The sequence below is a fragment of the Apteryx mantelli genome, chromosome 2 (genome assembly GCF_036417845.1).
Source record: "Apteryx mantelli isolate bAptMan1 chromosome 2, bAptMan1.hap1, whole genome shotgun sequence".
NCBI lineage: Eukaryota > Metazoa > Chordata > Aves > Apterygiformes > Apterygidae > Apteryx > Apteryx mantelli.
In genome coordinates this window covers 167103434-167125164 of record NC_089979.1, presented here as the reverse complement: position 1 = coordinate 167125164, position 21731 = coordinate 167103434, and the positions used below count along the sequence as shown (strand labels likewise).

Sequence of the window (21731 nt, the reverse complement as noted above, 5' to 3'; positions counted from 1 at the left end):
GAAAGAATATTTAACAGCATAGTTCAGCTGAGCACATTTAGAGATTTCCGCAAAGATCTGTTAAGGATATCTTTTTACAAAGGGTAGGAACCTTTTACGTATCTTGAGGAAATGGCGAGACCTCAAATCACTTGGAAATTTCAAAATATTTGTTCCTCCTATGACTATTATGTAAACCTAGCGCAGAGTCTTGCAGAGGAATTATTTTCTATGTAGGTCAGGAGAAGGAAGGACAAGTTGTAGTCTTGCAAGGGACAAAAGTGGATACAGAAACTGAAGTATATTTTTAATTTTCTCTAAGTTTCTCTCAAGCAGAAAGGGATTTTTCCAAAGGTAGAGAAAACAGCATTCGCAGATATATACAAAAGTTTATTTTACAAACAGCAGCTACTTTGGAATAACAAAATTGCAAAAACATAGACCAACATTAGAAAACCCGCTCAGTGGTGCATCTTCTATTTGAAGAACAATTTAACATAATTTCACTACGTAAAAAATAGTCCCCCCCGTCCCTCCCCAACCATCTACCAGAGCGATTTCCTTTATAAAGCTTGTAATTCAAGATATGAAATAGGCATTGGTAACATTGCAATAAAAGTTTGGACAACTACAATTATTAACAGTATTTCTATTTCACTATATTTTCCCAGCCTTTTAAAAAAAAAAAAATCAATTCTGATCTGAAACATGGCAAAATCAGATTTTGGAGCAATTTTTTTTTTTTTTTTTGTTAAAAAGGTAAAGTTGAATGGCAATGCTTATATTTTGTACACTGTGTTACACCACTAGCCCACTACTGCTATGCTCTCAATAAGGGGAAAAAGAAGTTACTTTTGCCCTTAGAACTATGAAGCTGCGACAAACATTATCTTGAGTTAGCAATGAAATATTTATTCAATACTCTGAAATGGCTGCTACGCTGTTAGAAATAAGTCTATAAATGTATACTGACTTGAGTAATGCTTTTTAACATTAAGTACATTTATAAGGAATTTACAAGTTAGTGATTTAAAAGGACTACATGCGCACACTTTTTCATTGAATTATAAGAGTAAGAAAGGGTTTAAGTCCAGAAGGAGCACATACAGATCCTTTATTTGGTTTCTTTTGGAAAGTGGAATAGCCATGACAATTATGTCAGTTTTAGGACCCTGCATGCAAATGTCTTAAGTAGCTTTTCACAGACATAGACACAGGGCATTCTTAAGTTCCCAAAATTTATTTTGAGCTTTCTTTGCGTGTTTCAGAAGGGCACCAAAACCTAATTTTTGGTATTTAATTCAATCAAAAAGATAGTATGAACTGATGTTGAAGCAAGAAATGACCACTTTTACTTTTCAAAGCTCCCAGGTCCTGATGAAATTGAAAAAAATAAAACAGCACAAAAAGAAAACCCTTATTTTCACTATTTCAAAACACTTGAGAAAACTAAAGCATCTCAAGACATTACAGAAAGTCAGTAATGAAAGCTATTATAATACAACTGTACTCATTAGCTCTAATAAAGCTATTAGCTAGTCTGTTTTTTTCCCCCACTATAGACCCCACTTCCAGGGTACATTATGCCATTAGAAAAAAAACCCTGCTTCTTAGTATACAACTTCCTAAACACTGAAAAAAACTTTACAAATCATTTGTAATTAACTGAATTAGAATATTGCAAAAATCTGTCAATGCTCTTCAGCTTTAAAACAACACTTTCGCAAACCATTCATCTGTAGCGTGGAGTCATTTTTGGTATTAAAGTTTACTTTGAAAGTACTATCCATGCTGTTTACCAGGCATGTCAGTATTTTTATAGTCATATCGCTTTAATAATATATAACTCAATATCTGCACAATGATATTCCCTGTGGCAAATGGGATACATCTACAGACATTTTTATAAAGGAACCATTATGGTTTATTTTCTCAAAAATTATTTTCGCTTAAGTGTTTAAAAAGTGTTTTCAAACTCATGATATACTCAACAGTTTACAAGTCAACTTCAAACTCTGTTGAAGTATGCCAAGCACTGTAATTTGAATTGAAATAGGACTGCTTAGCAATGCTTTTTAAACTCTTAAGAGCATCGTTATTCATCACAAAATTCACTTTAAAACATTCGAGTTTAGACAAGTTGGATATTAAGATCAAAACTGACTCGTTACACTTTCTCGCTGCTCATCAGTTTTACAATACCTATGGTGTGTAGTAATCTCATCCTTTTCAGGAGACTTCCGTAGTATCACAGTACAATAAGAATTAAGACAGAGTGGCAGTCTTTGCTTTCATCACCTAGCTGTTATATATATATATATACACACGATATAATGTTACAGTCAATAAACAAGATGGCATGGAACCGATCTTCCAGCATAAAAAAAAAAGGCATTTTAATAAACTAGAAACGGCAGCCTTGTAAGAAGTTTTCTTCACAGTTTTATAGTTGCTAGCATATATTTAATAGGAACAGGCAGAAAGCCCTATGGTGTTTATATAAAGATACTTCAAGACAGTACAGACTGCTGCACCCAGAAAAAGCGGTGTCAGCAAATTCACATAAGTGTCATTCATGGCTTGGAAAAATCTGATTCAAGGAAACAAAACTCTCTTATTTTGTAAGAGTCACGTTTGACATAAAAACAGTTGAGTTGAGCTCAGTCCTCCTCTCCATAGGTATGCAGTCAGTCAAATGAGTTCACTGCTAAATGGTAAAAGTTTCGGCTCACTCGGTAAACTCCCTTCAACTTCACCTGCGGCACTGTCGAAACAGCTTTTTTGTTTGTTTTTACACAACACTGACAAAATTCTTAAATACACTTTCCATCGTCAAAGAAACGTTTTCAGCTATATCTGCTGCTTTCACTGGGACTTCGATTGTTAGAGTAGCTGCGATCGCTTTCACTGTCAGAGCCATAAGATCTGCAAAGAAAAGATTAAAATGCCTCAAAATTGTATTTTGCACTTCAAATTCAAAATTTTAATCATGTCAAAAAACTGTCAAGCAACAGACACATGAGACAAGAAGAAAACAGTCTTTTATAGGATCACGTTATGTAACTGAAATATGCATTAAAGGACACTCAAAATTAAAATAATCATTATATTTACATGATGAAATCCCTGTACAACTGAAGACAGACTGCGATTGTAACTACAAAATTTCTTGATTTCTTCAATACAGCTTCAGCCATTCACAATAACTAAGTTCTGGTAAATACTAACAGCTGACCAAAAAGTATATTCTAAAAATATAGTTTTATATTGCAAATGCTTCTCAAATGATCCCACAATTCCTTATTTTATATATTGCAATTTTAAGTGTGAAGAAGTGTCTATCGAATTAGGCTCCAGAACAACAGAAGTGTGTGAGCACGTGTGGAGGGTGGAAATAGCAGATTAAAATGTTTTGGCTTATCCAGACCAAAAGAATCCCAAGCTCAGCACCTGGCCAAGCATCAAGATACAGTCCAGGTGGTTTCAGACAAGTCACAGGACATATTCAGATTATACAGAATAAACTTTTATTAGAAATTATCTAATCTCACACCTGTAAGGACAGTTTTCTAGATGAAGGATGAGCATACCATAATCCAGCATTGTTCCTCTGAAGCTTCCCAATATCCTAAAACAATGATTTTGTATGTCTCTTCCCACACTTTCCATTAATCTCATTAATTTCCCCTCAAATACATGATGAAAGTTGTCTTACTGTCGGAACTAGATGGGGAAGATGGGCGGGGGAGAAATGCTTTGAGTTGGTACAAAGTTGTGAAAGAAAGAGTATGAGGACAGCAGAGCACAAAAATTAGCAGTGGTGTTACAGATCTGGCTGATTTACCACTGAGTAATAAGGGACATGTTAAAAGGTAAAAAATGAATCATCACTGAAGTTTATTCATTGCATAAAGAACATATTCCACTTTGGATCTTTGTGAAACACGCCCGCTGACAGCTGTGGTAACTCCCTTGTAGCGTGAAGGATAATTTATCCTAAATTTATACTATGGAAAACAGTATAAACAGTGATATCAGCAATGTACTGGATTTGCAGATAAAAATTCTTCTGAAACATGTTCTAGGAAGTTAAAAGTTAATTCTAGATAACACAAATTTTTTGTTTCCCTTCCAGTAGGGTTTTTTTTTTTTAAATAAATCTATTTTTGCAGTCTAGCCAAGAAGAATTCACCGTCCAGTGGGATTCTTGGCATACCAAGTAGCCTTTAAGCCATAACAGGGCACATAAAAATTTTAAGTGCTTTTTAATCATACAAGGAAGTAGCTCCCAAGATTTAAATCAAAAGCAACATTTTTAAAAAAGTGCTTATTTTGAACTTATGTGAATGTACACACAACGAACTAAATAAGAGAGGATAATGTGTGGGTGTCTTTTCAACTCTTTCTTCCTCTAGTTTCTTCCACACTCACAATTTCGTATGTCAGATATCCTGATTTAGTCACCCTCACTCAAACACGATTTATTTTTTTTTTTATTTACACCTTTTGATAAAAATATATTTTTGTTCTTGGGGAAAAAATGTTAGCCTTTGTAAACTTAAGTATATACTTAGCAAATTCTTTTGCATAGAATCATGCTAGTAAATAACATACCTGGATCGTCTGTCATAACTTCTAGATCTTCGATAGCTGTCACTCCTCTTACTTCTACTTCGACTTCTACTGTAGTAACTATCATAAGTGTATGACCTACTTTATTAAAGGAAGAAGGAAGTCATTGTAGATTTACAATTCCTTAACTAAAATGCCATTAATTTTTAAATGTGTGCTTTAAAGACATTCATATGAAAACATATGAGTTGCTATATAGAAATTACTCTTGAAGGATTTGGCAAACAGGATAATTTTACATTTTAAAGAAGTTTAAATACAAGTATCTTCAAAACAACAGTAAGAATAAACTCAAATTTATTAAACTAGAAGAGACTTACTAAGCATTTAAGGTTTTTTATTTTCTCTGTGAATTGCATATTAGGTAAACAACTTGTTTGCTAATACTCTTGAAAACAAAGTGATTCTATTTATAACTCACACAGTAACAATAAATAACAGTAAATACCTTCCCCTTTATCTCATATCATCTCCTAACACTGTAATACCAGGATGATTTGCTTATTTTCAACTTCTAAAAGAATCTCACTTGTGTTAATTTTGTTTTGATTTTACTGCTATGACATGTATTTGTAAATATCACAAACAAAGGGGCGTTGTTACAGTAAGATATTTTTATAAAGTACATTTATTTCAGAGTCAGTATAGAAACACAATCCATACCTGGATCGACTGTGATGACCGTAAGAACTACTTCTGGATCTACTTCTACTATAGCTTCGACTGACAAACAAAAAACACACATATAGACATTTTAAGTTAAATCAAAAGTAAGTGCTGAATAGGGAATGGAGGGAAAGGAACATGTTTTGCTCAGAATTCCTTACCCATATTGCAAAACATTAAACAAAATTACTCTCAGTAACAGGAAATTCAAAAAACTGACTCTTCTCACTTGTGCAGTTCAAATAGAGGTCTACAGTATGCATAGCTAAGCACAACATATTTCCAACTCACTTGGAGACTCAAGCATCAAATTCCTGTGCCTGATTTATTAGGATTACGGTGTATTATGCAGCTGTCTCCAGTGCGAGAAGCTTACCTGCGACTCTTATAACTGTGGTAAGAACTACTTCGACTTCTTGACCGATCTCTACTATACCACCCTCTGCTTCGGCTTCTTGTATAGCTTCTTGACCTATAATTGATAAACAACCTTAAAAAAAGCACATACTGGAATATAACTAAAGCAAAGAGCAGTAGAAAACAGGAAGCAGCATAAAGGTTTATCTTTTAAGCTTAATATTTATTCCATAGTTGCTAAAAAATACAGTGCTGTTTAAAAGAAAAACATGACTCGGGAAAGAAAAACATGCTTTAAAAATATGGGAACCTTCAAGTTAACATGGTGGGCTGTGAGAACAAAGCTGCAAGTGTCTTACCTATACGAATATGTAGAACTTCGTGATCGACTTCTTGAGTGACTATAAGATATGGATCTTGTTCTGTGTCTGGATTTAGATTCAGATTTACTTCGTGACCTACTAAGACTCCTGGACGGGCTATTGTCATCTCTACTTGGAGATTCTTCTTCACTAGAACTTTCTTGGTTCCTTGGCCTTCGATTGAGCCGTGCCGTTTTTCTAACTTCATCAAACAGAGATCCAGGCCTTACTTTATTCTTAGCTTTTATTTCAATTCTTAAACCTGTTGGCTTTGGCTCTGGAGCTGAAACTGCATTCTTAACTTCTGTGGCAGTACTAACAGTAGCTGGCTGTAAATTGCCAACACCTTGCAAAGGCTTCCATTTATTATCTACCATGTTACTTTGTGTATTTTCAGTTATTTCATTTTTTAAACTGCTGTCTTTAGCACTAGACACTGGGACAGAATTATTTTCTTGTCTTCCTACTTCTTTTTCTTCTTTGATATTAATCAAGTCTAAAATATTGTTTCCTAGTTTGACAGCATCTGGTTCAGGGGTCTCAACCTGTACATCTTTGTTCAAACTAACACTTAAAGTCTGGGGTTTAGTATCAAGGATGACAGGAGACAAAATGTCCACGACCACCTTCCCTGGTGAGTTACGATCTGGAGTACAAATTTCCATGTTGTCATCTGTCTGAATAACATCTTCCAACCCATTCTGATTACTTTCTTCAGTATGTTTAATCTCATTCTTGGAAGCAGTCACATTTATACCTGAGTTTAAAGTACTGGTTGAAGTGTCTGGTTCAATGCTATCTTTATTAAGGTTACTGTGATCTGGTGAGGTATCACATGTAGTGTTTTTACCTAAGAAGTTTTCCTCCATACAAGACTTTTCACCATTTCCCATGATATCTTTGAGTATATCATCATTTTCATAAGTGTCTTGTTTTTTATCTTTTATGTCTCTGATAAGCTGCTTTTCTTTTTTATCATCCTTGGTAACTGGCTTTTCATTTATGTCATCCTCATCTTCTTCACCAAACTCAAGCGGGGGCTGCCAATGAAACATTTCTTTTCTTTTCTGAACTTTGTGTTTCTTCTCTTTTTTCCCTTTTGATTTTTCTTTTGCTTTTTTGGAATGTGATTTTTTAAGTGTTTTTTTCGATCCATGTTTGTGTTTTTTTGACTTTCCTCTAATATTTGTTGAGCTAGAATGAGAACTCTCGGATTCAGAAGAGGACAACTGCTGTTTGCTCATCTTCCAAGTACAATCAGAATCCAGAAAACCTTCTGAAGAATTTGATTTTGTTTTTGTCCTTTTGGTAACACTAAGCTCTGTATCAGATCCTGATGAGGCCTCTCCTTCCTCTTTACCAGATGAGGGTCTGGAATCTCCTCTGTTATGCCTAGCATCTCCTCGTTCTGAATTTGACTCGGAGTCCCATTTACTACCTGAATAGGATTTTCGTTTAGTTTTTGCACCACCTCTAAATTGCCCAGAAGATTTCTCCTTAACAGTTTTCTTTTTTGAATGATCAGTATCTCGTTCACACTTCAATTTTTCCTCTCCTCTCTCAGAACTTAAGTTATTTTTATCTTGCTTCTGGGCATCTCCTTCTAATTGAAAATGACCTTCTTTTTCTTGGACTACTTTTATTTTGACAGAAGGCTCACTATCAGTAGAAAAGTCTGAAGATGATAAACTGTCACTCTCTCTTAATCCTTGAGAAGATTCATCATAGTCTTTAGTACCTTTATAATGGAGAGTACCTTCAGAGCTAGTTTCTTGCCTTATTTTAAGGGACCGAGTGTTTTGCTCCCTGGATGCAGATTTTCTTTTGTTTCTGTGTCTATCATCACTACTAAGGGAATAATAAGATGTTGACTCACTATAACCTGACCTGTCACTGCGGTATTTACTCGGTGATGCCGATCTGCCAGAAGAACGGGATTTTGTTCTTGAGCTAGATGGACTTCTTGATCTCGTATAAGATCTTGAGTATGACCTACTTCGAGAGGACCTGCTTCTTGATCTCAGCCAACTATCTGAGCTTCTATCACTATGATATTTGGAATAACCACTTCGATCACTATCTGAACTCCTTTGTCGCTTACGGTAGGAGGAAGAAATATTAGCCTCTTTAGCAATTACTAAATTATAATTAGTTTGTGCAGGCATTAGATGGGTTGTTTTAGCTTTCATTTCCTGAATTCGCTCATAAGATGGTTTCCATGGTTTCTGCCCAGGTTTCCACCTTGAAGGTGGCGGGCTATCACTTAAGGGTATAACAGGGAGGTTTTCTGGGACAACAGGCGGTACAACAACTTTATCACTCGGTAGTATAACTGCTCTTACAGGGTCAGTAGTCTTGTTCAACTTATTTTCATTTAATCGTGCTGAAATATTTCGTGGTGAATTGGAAACTGTCTTTTGATGCCTAGAGGTAGAACTTGATCTTGATCTACTTCGAGAACGTGATGATTTAGAGGCTGATCTTGATCTAGAACTTCCTGGGGAATAAGATCTTGATTTAGATCTAGATCTGGACCTTGACCTGGATCTGTAGTATGACCGAGTCTCTCTGCTTGATAAAGTTGATGAACTCTGATCTTCTTTGTCAGATTTAGACCAGTCTCTTCTAGATGAACGTCTAGAAGACAATGAAGAAGAACGAGATTTCCTCTCACGATTACAAGATGATTTTGCCCTCCTGAGAAAGGAATGAGAGGATTCTACATCTGATGATGGTGATGTTTTCTTTTTTTTAGTTTGCTTGTGCTTCTTGAAATGCTTTTGCTTTTTAGATTTCTTTTTATGTTTCATTTTCTTTTTCTCTTTTCTGTGTTTTTTGTGATGGCTAGAATATCTCACAGTATTTAGATCAGAATAGCCGTTATGTGACCAAGATCTCGATCTCCGGGATGCACTCCTTTCATCCCATCTGCTTGTACATGGGTCACTCAACCTTAAAAATAAACAAACAACAAATCCCACTAAGCAGAAATTCTTAAAAAAAAAATTCAAGACAACTATTTTTTTTTCCTCCTCCAGGCAATTAATAAAGTTTAAAAAGTATAAAAAAAGCTGTGTATTTGGTAACAGACAACTGTGTTTTGACTAGGCTTGTTGCACTCATTTTAAGATATGGAATTACAACACTATCGAGAGGGCTATATCTTGTCTGTAAGAGATGAGTTATCCAACATCAGCAAATTTTGCATACTGTAGAACCAGTGTAAAGAGATTTTGACTTAGTCCACAAAATTATACCTCTGCAGTTATGGGATTCATAAACCATGTTTAAATTTAATAATATCATCTTATTTAGTATTCTTTTAGCTGGTGTGTTGCAATACATTATATACTGAGTTTCTTCAGTTCATTGAAGTGGTTTATGACAAACATTTGCAATTATTCAATAATCATTGTATATAATATCCTTCAGTTCTGCCCTTGGGTTTTAACCATCATACTTTGATACAAGCTCATGTTTATCATCAAGTCATCAGAAGTTCTGGAGAGGCTGACTTCCAGTGGAGAGTTTCTAACTGTAGAAAGAACAAATAACTAAAACTTGATATAGAAATGGTAGATTCAGCAGTCTTATTCGGTATCCAAAGAAACCAGATAACCAAGTTTGAAGCTAAAGGAAATTTGACATCACTAGCACAATAAAAAGTGACAGGCGACTGGACAGGTTTCTTCTTAAATAAGTGCCTAAGATGGCACTATCAGAAACCAACCATTCTGGCCTCCTGACACTTTTCAGCATGTGTTCAGCTGCTGTTATACCAGCAAAGTAGAAAGGTTTTAAGAAAGTTTTCAATTTCTAATGTTCTGAATTTAAAATGGAATATGTTAGCTACAAAGATCCTTTTACTTTTTTTTTTTTGTAAACAACAAGAATGACAAGGTACATCTGCATAAGTTATTAAAGCCTGTGTAAAAACCAAGACACTTAAATTTGTATTATGGATCTTACTTATCGCCTTTACTCCACTTTTCTCCACTAGGTGGTCTATATGTTCTTAATCTCTGCATTTCCTCTTTCCAGTGGGGAGGGGTCTCACTACTCTCATCATCTTCGGATTCAGAACATGACCGTGACCGAGGTGGGGTGTGATATCGCTATGAAAACAGAGAAGGATAATTATATATTTATTTCAAAGGAGACTGAATAATATAGAAAATATCTGGTGCTTCTTTTACAGATTTTGCATGCATCTTCATAACACTAGCCAGACAACTTCATCCAGTTATTTCCACATAAAATCCACAAAGAACATGTAAATTTTGAATTTCGTGCCAAAAATAACCACTTTTGATATGCATATCCCACACATTTGAAACAGGATTACAGGGCTAACTGTATCTTTTCATACTGTGAGGTCATTTCTCAAAGCCCAAAGTAGAGAAGGGACAGCTATCCCATCTTTTCAAAATGGGAAGGGAAGAATTGATCGTGATCAAGATGGCCATGGATTCCCTTTACATAACATGTTCTGGAGTAACACAATCACTGCAGATAATTAACCAATTTTTCTTCAGGCTATTAAAGCACAGAAGTCTCACTTCACAGTTAACAGACACTTAGCTGCTTGTACATGTAAAGCCAAGCTCTGTTTCAAAAGTAACTGCTGTTCACCCCTTCAGGAATGTGCATCCAGTTCAAGACCTCCTCCAAGCAAAAAAGGTCTCACAAAAATGCAAAGGAAGCTTCATGCTAAAAATTGATATTTAGGCGCAGCAATCAAGTAGGCAATAAGAGCTATGTGTGCAGCAGCAGAACAAACTTTAGTATTACTAACTCTTTATTTTCCATTACCCAGTTGGAAACGCACTTAGATAACTTGTACGAGGAAATTAAATGCTCCTTGACTCAATTAACAAAAGAAGAGGAATGTCTGGATTTTACTCAATTACTTTAAGCCATTTATAAAGCAAGTAACGTTTGAAAAAACCAAGACTGTCCACTAGAACAAAAATGTAAAGATCCTTGTATTAGTTTATATAGAATTAAGTACTTCTGCCTGTAGTGAACTGAAGAGTCATCTGTTTATATAAAACATTATAAAGAAAACCTGCCACAGAGACTTGCAACTTCCCTATCCTTTGAGTAAAGCAATGACTACTTAAAAACAAACAAACAAAACAAAAAACACCCTCAAATTACACCTTTCACAGATGAACAGCATATAACAGGTTATTCAAGGACCTCTCTAATTTTTTCAGATTGTACTATAGATTCTTTTGCTTTCAGAATCTGAGAGAATTCAAAACTACAGATGAGTACCTTCAATATCAAACCAGTTGGCCCTGGATAGAAACCACTAGATATGGTAGAAAATGTGTTACTTTAACTAATTGCTAGCTCTAAATCATTTCTGATATTATCGGTTTTCATTCTTAATTTTGCCAAGAAGGTACCCAAATTAGGAAAAACAAGACACAGATACCCCAAACCCCTGCAAAAGCCAATTCCACTTAACTTTCAGGGAACTACAGGCCAGTCAGCCTCATCTCAATCCCTGGAAAGGTGATGGAGCAGCTAATCCTGGATACAATTTCTAAGCACAAGAAGGGCAAGGTGATCAGGAGTAATCAGCATGGATTCACCAAGGGGAAATCATGCTTCACCAACCTGATACCCTTCTATGATGGAATAACTGGCTGAGTAGATAAGGGGAGAGCAGTGGATGTAGTCTACCTTGACTTCAGCAAAGCTTTTGACGCTGTCTCCCATAACATCCTCATAGGCAAGCTCAGGAAGGGCAGACTAGATGAGCAGACTTTCAGTCCAAAACTGGACTGAAAACTGGCTGAACAGCAGAGCTCAGAGGGTTGCGATAAGTGGCACAAAGTCTATTTGGAGGCCAGTAACTAGTAGTGTATCTCAGGGTCAACACTGGGTCCAATCCTGTTCAACTTATTCATCAACAACCTGGATGATGGCCCCTAATGCACCCTCAGCAAGTTTGCTGATGATTCAAAACTGAGAGGAGTGGATGATACACCAGAGGGCTGTGCTGCCATTCAGAGGGACCTTGGCAGGCTGGAGAGATGGGAAAACAGGAACCTCAGGAAGCTCAGCAAAGGCAGGTTCAGGGTCCTGCACCCGGGGAGGAATAACCCCATGCACCAGGACAGGTTGGGGACCGACCTGCAGGAGAGCAGCTCTGAGGAGAAGGACCTGGGAGTGCTGGTGGACACCAGGTTAACCATGAGCCAGCAATGTGTCCCTGTGGCCAAGAAGGCCAATGGTATCCTGGGGTGCATTAGACAGAGCATTGCCAGCATGTGGAGGGAGGTGATCCTGCCCCTCTACTCAGCCTTGGTGAGGCCACATCTGGAGTACTGCGTCCAGTGCTGGGCTCCCCAGTACAAGAGAGACATGGACCTGCTGGAGCAAGTCCAGCAAAGGGCCACTAAGATGATTAAGGGACTGGAGCCTCTTTCATATGAGAAAACACTGAGAGAGCTGGAACTGTTCAGCCTGGAGAAGAGAAGACTGAGGGAGGCTCTTAACATTTAGAAATAGCTGATGGGACGGTGTCAAGAGGTCAGGGCCAGACTCTTCTCAGTGGTGCCCAGCAACAGGACGAGAGTCAACAGACAAAAACTGAAACACAGGAAATTCCAGCTGAACGTCAGAAAACACTTCTCTTCTGTGAGGGTGACTGAGCACTGGGATAGGTTGCTCAGAGAGGTTGTGGAGTCTCCAAACTTGGAGATATTCAAAAACTGTCTGGACACCGTGCTGGGCAGCCTGTTCTAGGTGCAGCAGCTTGAGCAGGGGGGGTGGCCTAGATGATCTGTAAAGGTCTCTTCCAACCTCAGCCATTCTGTGACTCTTGTAACTTTAAGCTAGTTTTTTAGAAGGTTTTCTTTTCGTAAAAAACAAAAACCAGAACTTTCAATTTCAAAGGTTTCCCTCTGTGGATTATCACAACTGTCAAATACAAATGAAAGCTGTCAGATGCAGAAAGGTGGACACAGAGGCACAGCCTCTGAGGACAGCTATCATATTTAATGTCAAGGCTAGCAAATAAGGGACAAGGAGGCTCTCAGATGAGGCCCAAACACTGGAAATTCCTTGTTCCATGTTAGAGCCATCTAAACCATTAATTTTGTGGCTTAAAATCTTCATGTCACAGGAACCAGTTGAAAGGCATTCCACAATCTCAGTGACTATCACATAAGAAAAGCATGCTTTGGGGAGTCTAAGTTAAGCCCCTTCTAATGAAAAGTGTCTTAAGCTATGCCAGTAGGTGTACCTGAGGACTCTCACTTGCAAAGTTGATTCTGCAGCATCAAGTCTTCTACAGGTTATGGCTACCCAAATGCCACCTGCTAAACTGACCCATGAAAGTGTTCTTAAGGGGAGGAATATGCTCACTCATGGTATTCTACATTTGAAATACACCAGAAACAAATGCACATTTAAGAAAAATATTCTTACTTTCACCTTCTTCTACTGAAAAACACAGTGTAGACTGAAAAAAAAAAAAACCAGACTGAAAAAACCCACAGTGTAGTTGTGCAGTGTTTCAGGCCTTGTACTGTGGATGTATTAAAGCGGAGACGAGAAAACTTTTGCTTAACAACAGTGGCACTAATGCAAAAGCAAAAATCTTCAGGATACCAAATTCTGAAGTGCAAATGAAATCTACATGAACAGCAGCAGTCTTTGCAGAGGAAGATATAAAAACTGGATTGAGTCTGTGCATCGGGGCGAGGAGGCTCTTTTCTACTAGCATTACCAAAAAGTAACTTCTTGCCTATACAGTGTCATCTAAGACATTACATGAATTTGATCTCAGCATTGAGAGCAGATGAAATCTGGCAAACTATGCTATGCTATATAGGTAAGAAAGGAAATAAGAGTTTATCTAAAATGAGAAAAGAAAACAAAAATTAAGTGATTCTGCCACTGCTGGCAACAAAATTGCTTTTGCCCACCAACATACACACAATCATCAGAAGGTGCAAATATCAGAACTCGGGAGACAACCAATATACATCAGAACAGGCTGCATACTTTTATGACAATGTAGGACAGCCATATCTACTGTTATGCTTTACATCCCAAAGGCATACTGAAACAGTGAGGAAATCCAATGAGTGAAAAAGAGTTAAAGCTCATTGCTGCAGATCTTGTGGCTTGTCTGGGATGAATTTGGTTGAATTAATTTCATTCTTTAAATAAGAATTTTATTCTTATGTTTTGAGTTCTCATAGCTGAGGAGTAAGCTTCTGTTTTCCCAAACAATCTTTAGGCAAGAAGATATTAACAAGAAGGACGGAAGAAAAAACATTATAAAATGAACTTCTTTACAACAACTTTTCAACCTTCTAAGCTAGAGTCTACAGCATGCCAACAATAGTTAAAGTGTCAACAAAGCCTTCAAGAAAATTCAACCTTGAGGTCAGAGAAGACGTTGGGAGAGAGGAAAGAATATACACATACTATTGTGCCTCTTCCTTTAATTTTTCGTCCTGATTTAGAGACTGATGGTTTCTGGTCAGTCAGAACTGGTGCAGCATCAAGAAGCTTCCTAAATACATTAATAAAATACGAGCTTAAGTGCAAAAAACCATATAAAAATTTTAACTTAAACTTAGCAGATTAAGTTAAGCATACCGAATATTCATCTTATATTTTAATATAGTGGAACTGAGAATTCAGTGAATCATATTCTAGGAAAGAAGCAAGCAAGCACCAAATAGTTTTGCAACGAAAGACAAATTAATAGATATTGGTCTTCATCCACCTGTGTTGACTATCTGCCCTCCCTACATGATAAATAAATGCTAACAACGAACTCTGCTGCAAAGTACTCTGCCGAAGTAGTGCATAACTTTTCCAAAGATGTTAATTTGTGGTTGGTACACAAATCATGAAAACGACACCAACAGAGTAGTTTGTTCTGTAACTGCTGAGATTCTTAATGTCAACAGGAGCCCCAGATAGTCCACAAGTTTTGAAGGGTTGCTTCTTTCCCTAAGCAACAAGAGGCAGTTCAGCATTCCTTTTTACGTGGTTTGTTTAACGTGCTTGAAAGAAGCAGATACAGAGACTCTAAAGACACAACTAAAGTATCATTTTAAGAAAAGGCTTACAGGAGAGTATATCACTAACATTTTTTTTTAATATAATATACATATAAATAAATAAATAAATATATATATATAAAAATAGATTTTAGAGATGACTGGTGATGTGTTATATTAACCCATTTGACTCCAAAACTGAGGAAATTTGATAGAAAAGAACAATAACTGAAATTCAGTAGATGTGCAAAGTTCAAATCAAAAATAATTTGTAAACTCATGACTTTGTCTCAAAAACAAACAAACCAACCCTCCTATTCTCAAAAACTACAGATTGCTTATAAAATTCTAGTTGACTGATTAATTTTGAGCCAAAATTTCTCTGTTGGTATAAGGAAGATGCAAAATCACCTCTCCCGTTTAAGCTTGCCTTGCAATCAAATATTTGCAATGTTTTATATCACAGAATTTCTTCCAGAAGTACCAAATAATCTTTTTGCATCATCTGTATTTAAGATTGTTACATGTATGATCCTTAAAGGCCAATGAAGCTAACTCATTAGATTTCACTAAAAAACCTGATCCAAGTTGAAAAGAAAATTCCAAAGAAAACTGTAAAAAGGGCAGCTAAATTACCTCATTTAGAAATTCTGATTACAGTCATCGTTTGGTTATCAGTGCTATCAATACAATGTTAGTGGGAAAATTTTACTTATAGTTTCCACTAAAAAAAGCTAACGTAACAAGAAAGCTCAGTGTTCCTTACGGTTCAGGTTCTACGTTGACAACAGGCACATCTCTTCTTAGCAAAAATCTGTTTTCAGGCACTGGGGGAATTTCTTCAGGACGTACCACAGGCTTGTCCCTCTTCGTGCTAACATCGACTGCTTTTTCATTTATATCACTCTTGTCAGAAAGGCTGCTATGAGAAAAATAATTTTATAAATAAAAATTGTCAACTGAGAAAGCCACCACTTTTCAAAATGAATTCCCCAAATAAGCCCACATGATGCTTTAAGATGGCTGCAAAACTGAAACGTGTTTCATCATTCACTTATTTTATGCTAACACCTAAAGGGAGGATGGTGCAGTATTACAAAAAAAAGGTTCAGCTCCCACTTTACAGCTAAGAATTTTGCCTTTGATATACCAATTGTCATAGAATATTTACAAAAATATAATTGATTATGAAGTCAAAGATCTCTTATTTGCATCTCTCGCTTCTCACACAGAAATACTGAATCCCAAGTACTTCAACGTGCCTAGATGCATTAATTTCAAACTTACTATTAGCTTCTGTTTACCAAGATCTTAACTGAACTGTTTCATATAAAAATCTACACAGCATTCTCAGCTTTAGTTTGTGTTTTTTTTAAATCAACCAACAAAGCCCAACCTTATAGAATAACACCTTCATATTCATTGCATGACTACTTCATGAAAACAATGTAGTATTTCTCAAATTTCTCTGAAATTCTTAAAGTTAAGACACTAGTCACCGTCTTTGGTTTGAGGTTCGCTTGCACCTTGGCTCCTCTTTCTTCCTCTCTTCCTTTCTTCGTTTCCTTGACTGTTTAGTTTTAGCTCTTCTTTTACGCTTTCTTCTTCTACTTCTTTCATTTTCAGCCTCACTTTCAGATGAGGTTTCTGAAGAGCTTGATGCACTGGAGGAGGAGTCCGAAGCTTCCGACTCAGAACATACTTTTCTCTTCTTCTCCAAAGCTTAGAAACAGATAGTGTTTCAGTTTTACAGTGCATACACATTCATACGTGTATTGTGTACATATACACAGCACAAAATAAGCAACTGTGTGTGTGTATATATGTACACACACACACACACATATACACACACACTGCTCCAGAAAAGCACTGTACATAGGCCATGAAGAGTTTTTTCAAGATTAGGTCCATTACAGTAAGTACAATAATAAAAATTCCTGTGATTGTGTCCAGCCTAACCCTCATCAAAAAAATGACACAAATATTTTTCAAAGAGGTTGTGAAGAAAAAAAGCCTTTAGCTGTTATCGAGTGAATTATAAAAACGTCCATCCACAACTTCTGCCATGTTAGGTGGTGTACCATTGCCAAGCCAAAACGTTTGTGTCATACCCAGTAGGTTTATAATAATAAATTCAACATTAACAAATGCCAATAAGTATAATTTTAAAAGAGGCTTTCTTCTTTGCAGAAGAAAGTTTATGAAAAAGCTAATCTCAACCTCAGTTGTATACTTCTCATTTCTAAAACTTTGTATTCTCCTTTTTGCATCCTCATACTTCTATATTATTTATTCACTGACTCTCTCTACAGGAGATAAATAACCACATTAACTTTGAGTAAAGTCAAATCTGGAGTAAAAACCCCAAACTCATAATAATCTACCGTTAAACAGCAACTATCCAAACATATATCTAAGAATATTCATTCCCTATGAATTCTCACATGAAATATCAAAAGGAAAATTATGTTAACTATATATACACCAATGATATTAACATTAGATGAACTTATAATAAATCTTGTCTTGAAGTTGAATTTTGTGCAGTTTCTAAAGCTTATGTTTGGGTTTCCATTTTCCATTCCACTCTTCGTATGTCACATTGACATCGAGTATTAATTAAAGAGGATAGGAAGCAGGCAGTTACCTTCAAGCATATGCATACTTACCATCTTTTGCTGATTTTGTAACAAGCACCCCACAGTCAATAACTCGTACATCTGCATAGGGCCTACTTGCAGTATCAGTTTTCAGATTTTCTATTTGTTCTATTACTTCAAAACCAGAAATCACCAGTCCAAAGACAACGTGTACACTGCAGAAAAAGGATTTGGAAAATACAAATGTTTACAATTCTTTCCCAATGAATTCTTCAGATTAAAAAAGTCACTCTGAAACATTCAGCTTCACTGGCATCATCTGGATCTTTATAATATATTATACTTTTAAAATAAGATTTTTATCAGTTTTACATTTACAACAGTGTTAGGATTTCATGCAACAGGAAACAAAAGTCCTCTCTGGTTCAATTTTGGAGAACCATTTGCTGATGTCATTCTACTCTTCTAGACAGGCAGTGTAAACAGGTCATCTAATCCATCCCTCTATTTTTGAACCTTTGTGCAAGAGAGATCTGGGGACAGTAACTCAAGAAAGCACAGAATTACATCTTTCCCCAGAGAATGAGCATTTTATGTCTACACAAACTCAGCACACAAGTTCCTGCTGACATGTCAGGGATAGTTATAACTGAGGTATGCCTAATTCTGTTATATCTCATCACATTTCTCTTTTCTTCTTCTTCATTTGCCCCATAATTAGTACTTCCAGGAAGGATTTTGAGGATAAGTATGTATGAAAAAATTACTATCCAAATATATTAAATATGACATTTCAACTCACTGATTTATGGGCTGAGCGCAGCAAACAAATTTAAATAACCAAAAGTTAAGATTTAGGACCTTTCAAGCTTTTGACCAGCTTTAGAAAATAAATTATGATTTGAAATTTTGACAAAAGAACAAAACAAGCTTTTGTTTTCTATCTGGTTCTATTATATAGTCTTTCACGGAAATAAGTATTTTTCCCCACTCCTGTCTACTTTCAACACGAGACATGAAAACTCATGAACAATCTTCAAATTTTATCAGCATTGGAAAAATTTTAGGACTCTTACCCATCAAGATGAGGAGCAGGTTTTGTTGTTCTGTTTGACAAACAGCAAGATGGTAAGATGATAAAAAAAATCAGGGATTCAGATGAAGTAAGAGAGGAGAATGGCACAGAAAAATAAAAAAAGGCGAAGGTAAGACAAAAAAATAGTGAAAAAATCCAGTTACATATATGGAATTAAAAACCTTACAAATTACATATATAGGCCCTTTTTTAAACCCTTATATGACATTTAAGTTTAGCTAACTGCGCACACTTGAAAGTTCTACCAAATATCATTACATGCATGCAATAATCTTCAAATAAATATCTTTAAATAAACACTCAAATATAACTAACATTTTTAATCCGAGAAGATATGAATTTACAATAAATACTGGCTAACTATTGGAATTTAAACATTTCTGAAATTACAGAGTCACCTAAAAATCAGTTCTATTAAAAAAAATAAGAAAAGGAAAGCAGAGTTATAATATGTGAGAGATTCTTTGCTTGTCTCTTTTTCCTGCTTTCTTACTCTCCATCTACTTGATTGGCTTCATAATTCAGAATACAGAGCAATACATCTACATTTAACCACCAAGACTACAGCACTTCAGCTCATAAAGTTCACAGGCTTCCCTAAAGTAACAGCAGCACAATGCAAGCAGACAGTATACGATACTTTACAGTTTTTCTGTGATGAATTCAGACTTCCCCTATTTGGCTGTTTCTAGCCTGAAAGGGAAATCCCGGTGCATGACGTTTTGTACGTTAGCCTACGAGATGTCTGATGAAGCTATACCAAATTTCTGACTCGACTTCAAAAATGAATATTCAATGCTGTGCATCTATATATATATTTTAAGATTCAAGTTTATGATAATAATGCTATCACCTGGTACCCTTCTAAATCCTTTTCCAATGAAGAAAGGAAATTCCTTCTGTATTCAGAAACATATTCGCACAACTTCTTCATCCAAGTTCTATAGGCTAACCTACATTAATGTTGCAATGGGAACCACACTATATGGACAAAACTAAGGGACATCAGAACTTGCATTAACCTTACATATAGGGTGGGGAGTGGAAGGAAATCTAGGTGACTTGCATTTTAAGTTATTTTATTATTCAAAAACATTTTTTCCCCTCTCCTCCTTGGTCACCGATTTTTCTTTCCAGCCTTCTTCCACTCTTCTCCCTTAAAAAATAATCATGGGGTCTAGATGCTTCACCTGAATTCGTAACAAGGCAGACTTGGGATAATGAAGTAGCATTTTTTTTTTATAGCACTGAAAAGCTACTTTTAAGCACGTACCTTCACTCTAGTTTTGAGCTACTAGATCACAAAACGCTTCAGTGTTGGAATGCATGCCAAAAGATGGAACTGCAAATCAGGAGTGTTTACACTCCAATTTTATTAATCTCCAAACACCAACCAGACCTTCCACTTCTGTAATACTGAATATTACAGAAAACTTCTCTAGTTTAACACAGGGAAAGAAATTGTATCGAGAAGACGTTTTATTTCTCTCTCAATAGGACTTCGTGTACTTGTTTTTTCTCTGACCGATACAGCATATTGCTACAAACAGACAATTTCTTACAGCTTTTGAAGTTCTATAAGCAAAAGTGAACTGCATTAACAACCTGCTGTCAAGTAAATATTTTAAGCAGGCTTAATTATAAAGTTGATTTAAAGTAGTGAAAATAGAAGTGGGTTACTTCAGTGAAACCAACAGTAAACAAATCTTAGCATTTAGAATTAGCTAGAGAAAGCAACAGGTTCAACACACTTCATATAAATACTGTAGTAACGCGCTCCTGCCACGCAGCAGCGGCACTTATAGACCAATTCAGCGAGTTACCTAAGCGCGTACTTTCTTTAGACTAGTCCTCAACGAGCAAGGAGAGGGACAGTCAGCAGCATTAAAAGCCATTTAGAGGTTTCTTTCGTTACACTGGCAATTTGAAAGATAAAACGGATAGAATTTTCCTCATTTACTTGTTCGTGAAACGAAAACACAAGGAAAAGCATTACCCAAGAGGGAAACTTTCTCCAAATGCATGAAAAGGAGTTAGGTGACCTAACAGGCTTCCTAAGGGAAGCGGAAACCAAACTCCTCATTGTGCTTTTGAAAGTTCTCTCATCTCAAGGTTATGGTTATAAAATTAGAATTATTCTGCAAACATTTCCACTTTAGAAGACCACTTCAAAGCTTTGTGCGTACGTTCCGCCTGTCAGCTCTTAAGCGTTTACTTTGATTTCAGAACTTCGTCAGGAAAAAACCTACTTAATACTTTCGCATTAAGAAACCCAGTTATGGTGAGTTCCTCCCAAGAAATAGTATCTATAGAATTGCTTTAATAAAAATAACTTTTATAGTTTAAACTAATTCGAAGTCTGCCTTAGAATATATACTATTGTCCAAGTTATTTACAGAAAGACAGTTATCTTTATTCACTCAAGATTAAGGTAAATTGGTTCGATACTGCTGATGAGGAAAGTATCTTTTTGATAAAAAGTGTGTTATTCCCCACCCTCGAGAACCTCAGTCCTAACAAAAGATTCAATGCACATAACAATATGATCAGAAAGACAAGAAAGATAAAAACAGTAAGAGAAGAAAAGGAAAGGACACAGCCTTAGAGGAATGAGACATTACCTTTGGAGCGCACGATGTAACACTGTTTCTGTAAATTTTACACAAAAATGGCAGAAATAAATTGTAATACATTTTCAGACAAAACTGAGTCTATGTTTTATTAAATACAAATTTTAAATTAATATTAATCAAGTCGTATGCAGAACAAGGATGCCTAAAAGAGGGCTCTAAATTTTCTTTAGAATATAAGGCACTTTGAAAACTACAGTAAGTTTTCCTTAAAACCAAAAAACCTGGAGACATAACCTGCTTGCATACCCTATTACAAAGATAAACCATTAGAAAAGAGAATCCTCCCATTCCCCTCTGAAAGTCTCAAACCAGCAAAAGGGCTAGAACACATGCACAACTTTAAGCAAATGAATAACTGATTTCAG

At 36.0% G+C, this 21731-nt stretch overlaps 1 protein-coding gene across 11 annotated transcripts in view; it reads right to left on the bottom strand.

Moving 5' to 3' along the window:
* Positions 1 to 348: 348 nt before the first annotated feature.
* Positions 349 to 21731, bottom strand: part of NKTR (natural killer cell triggering receptor) — a 45998-nt gene continuing 24615 nt past the window's right edge. For 5 of the 11 annotated variants that reach the window (XM_067292006.1, XM_067292013.1, XM_067292014.1 and 2 more), the window contains 11 exons: positions 18714 to 18743; positions 17707 to 17852; positions 16534 to 16756; positions 15801 to 15956; positions 14451 to 14538; positions 9966 to 10111; positions 5994 to 8948; positions 5654 to 5749; positions 5275 to 5334; positions 4594 to 4692; positions 349 to 2904 (listed from right to left, as the gene is read on the bottom strand). In XM_067292006.1, coding sequence (XP_067148107.1) covers positions 2826 to 2904; positions 4594 to 4692; positions 5275 to 5334; positions 5654 to 5749; positions 5994 to 8948; positions 9966 to 10111; positions 14451 to 14538; positions 15801 to 15956; positions 16534 to 16756; positions 17707 to 17852; positions 18714 to 18743 — 4078 coding nt within the window. In that variant the 3' untranslated portion in view covers positions 349 to 2825. The remainder of the gene's footprint in view (positions 2905 to 4593; positions 4693 to 5274; positions 5335 to 5653; positions 5750 to 5993; positions 8949 to 9965; positions 10112 to 14450; positions 14539 to 15800; positions 15957 to 16533; positions 16757 to 17706; positions 17853 to 18713; positions 18744 to 21731) is intronic. The other 6 variants (XM_067292011.1, XM_067292017.1, XM_067292009.1 and 3 more) reach the window with 5 other exon arrangements.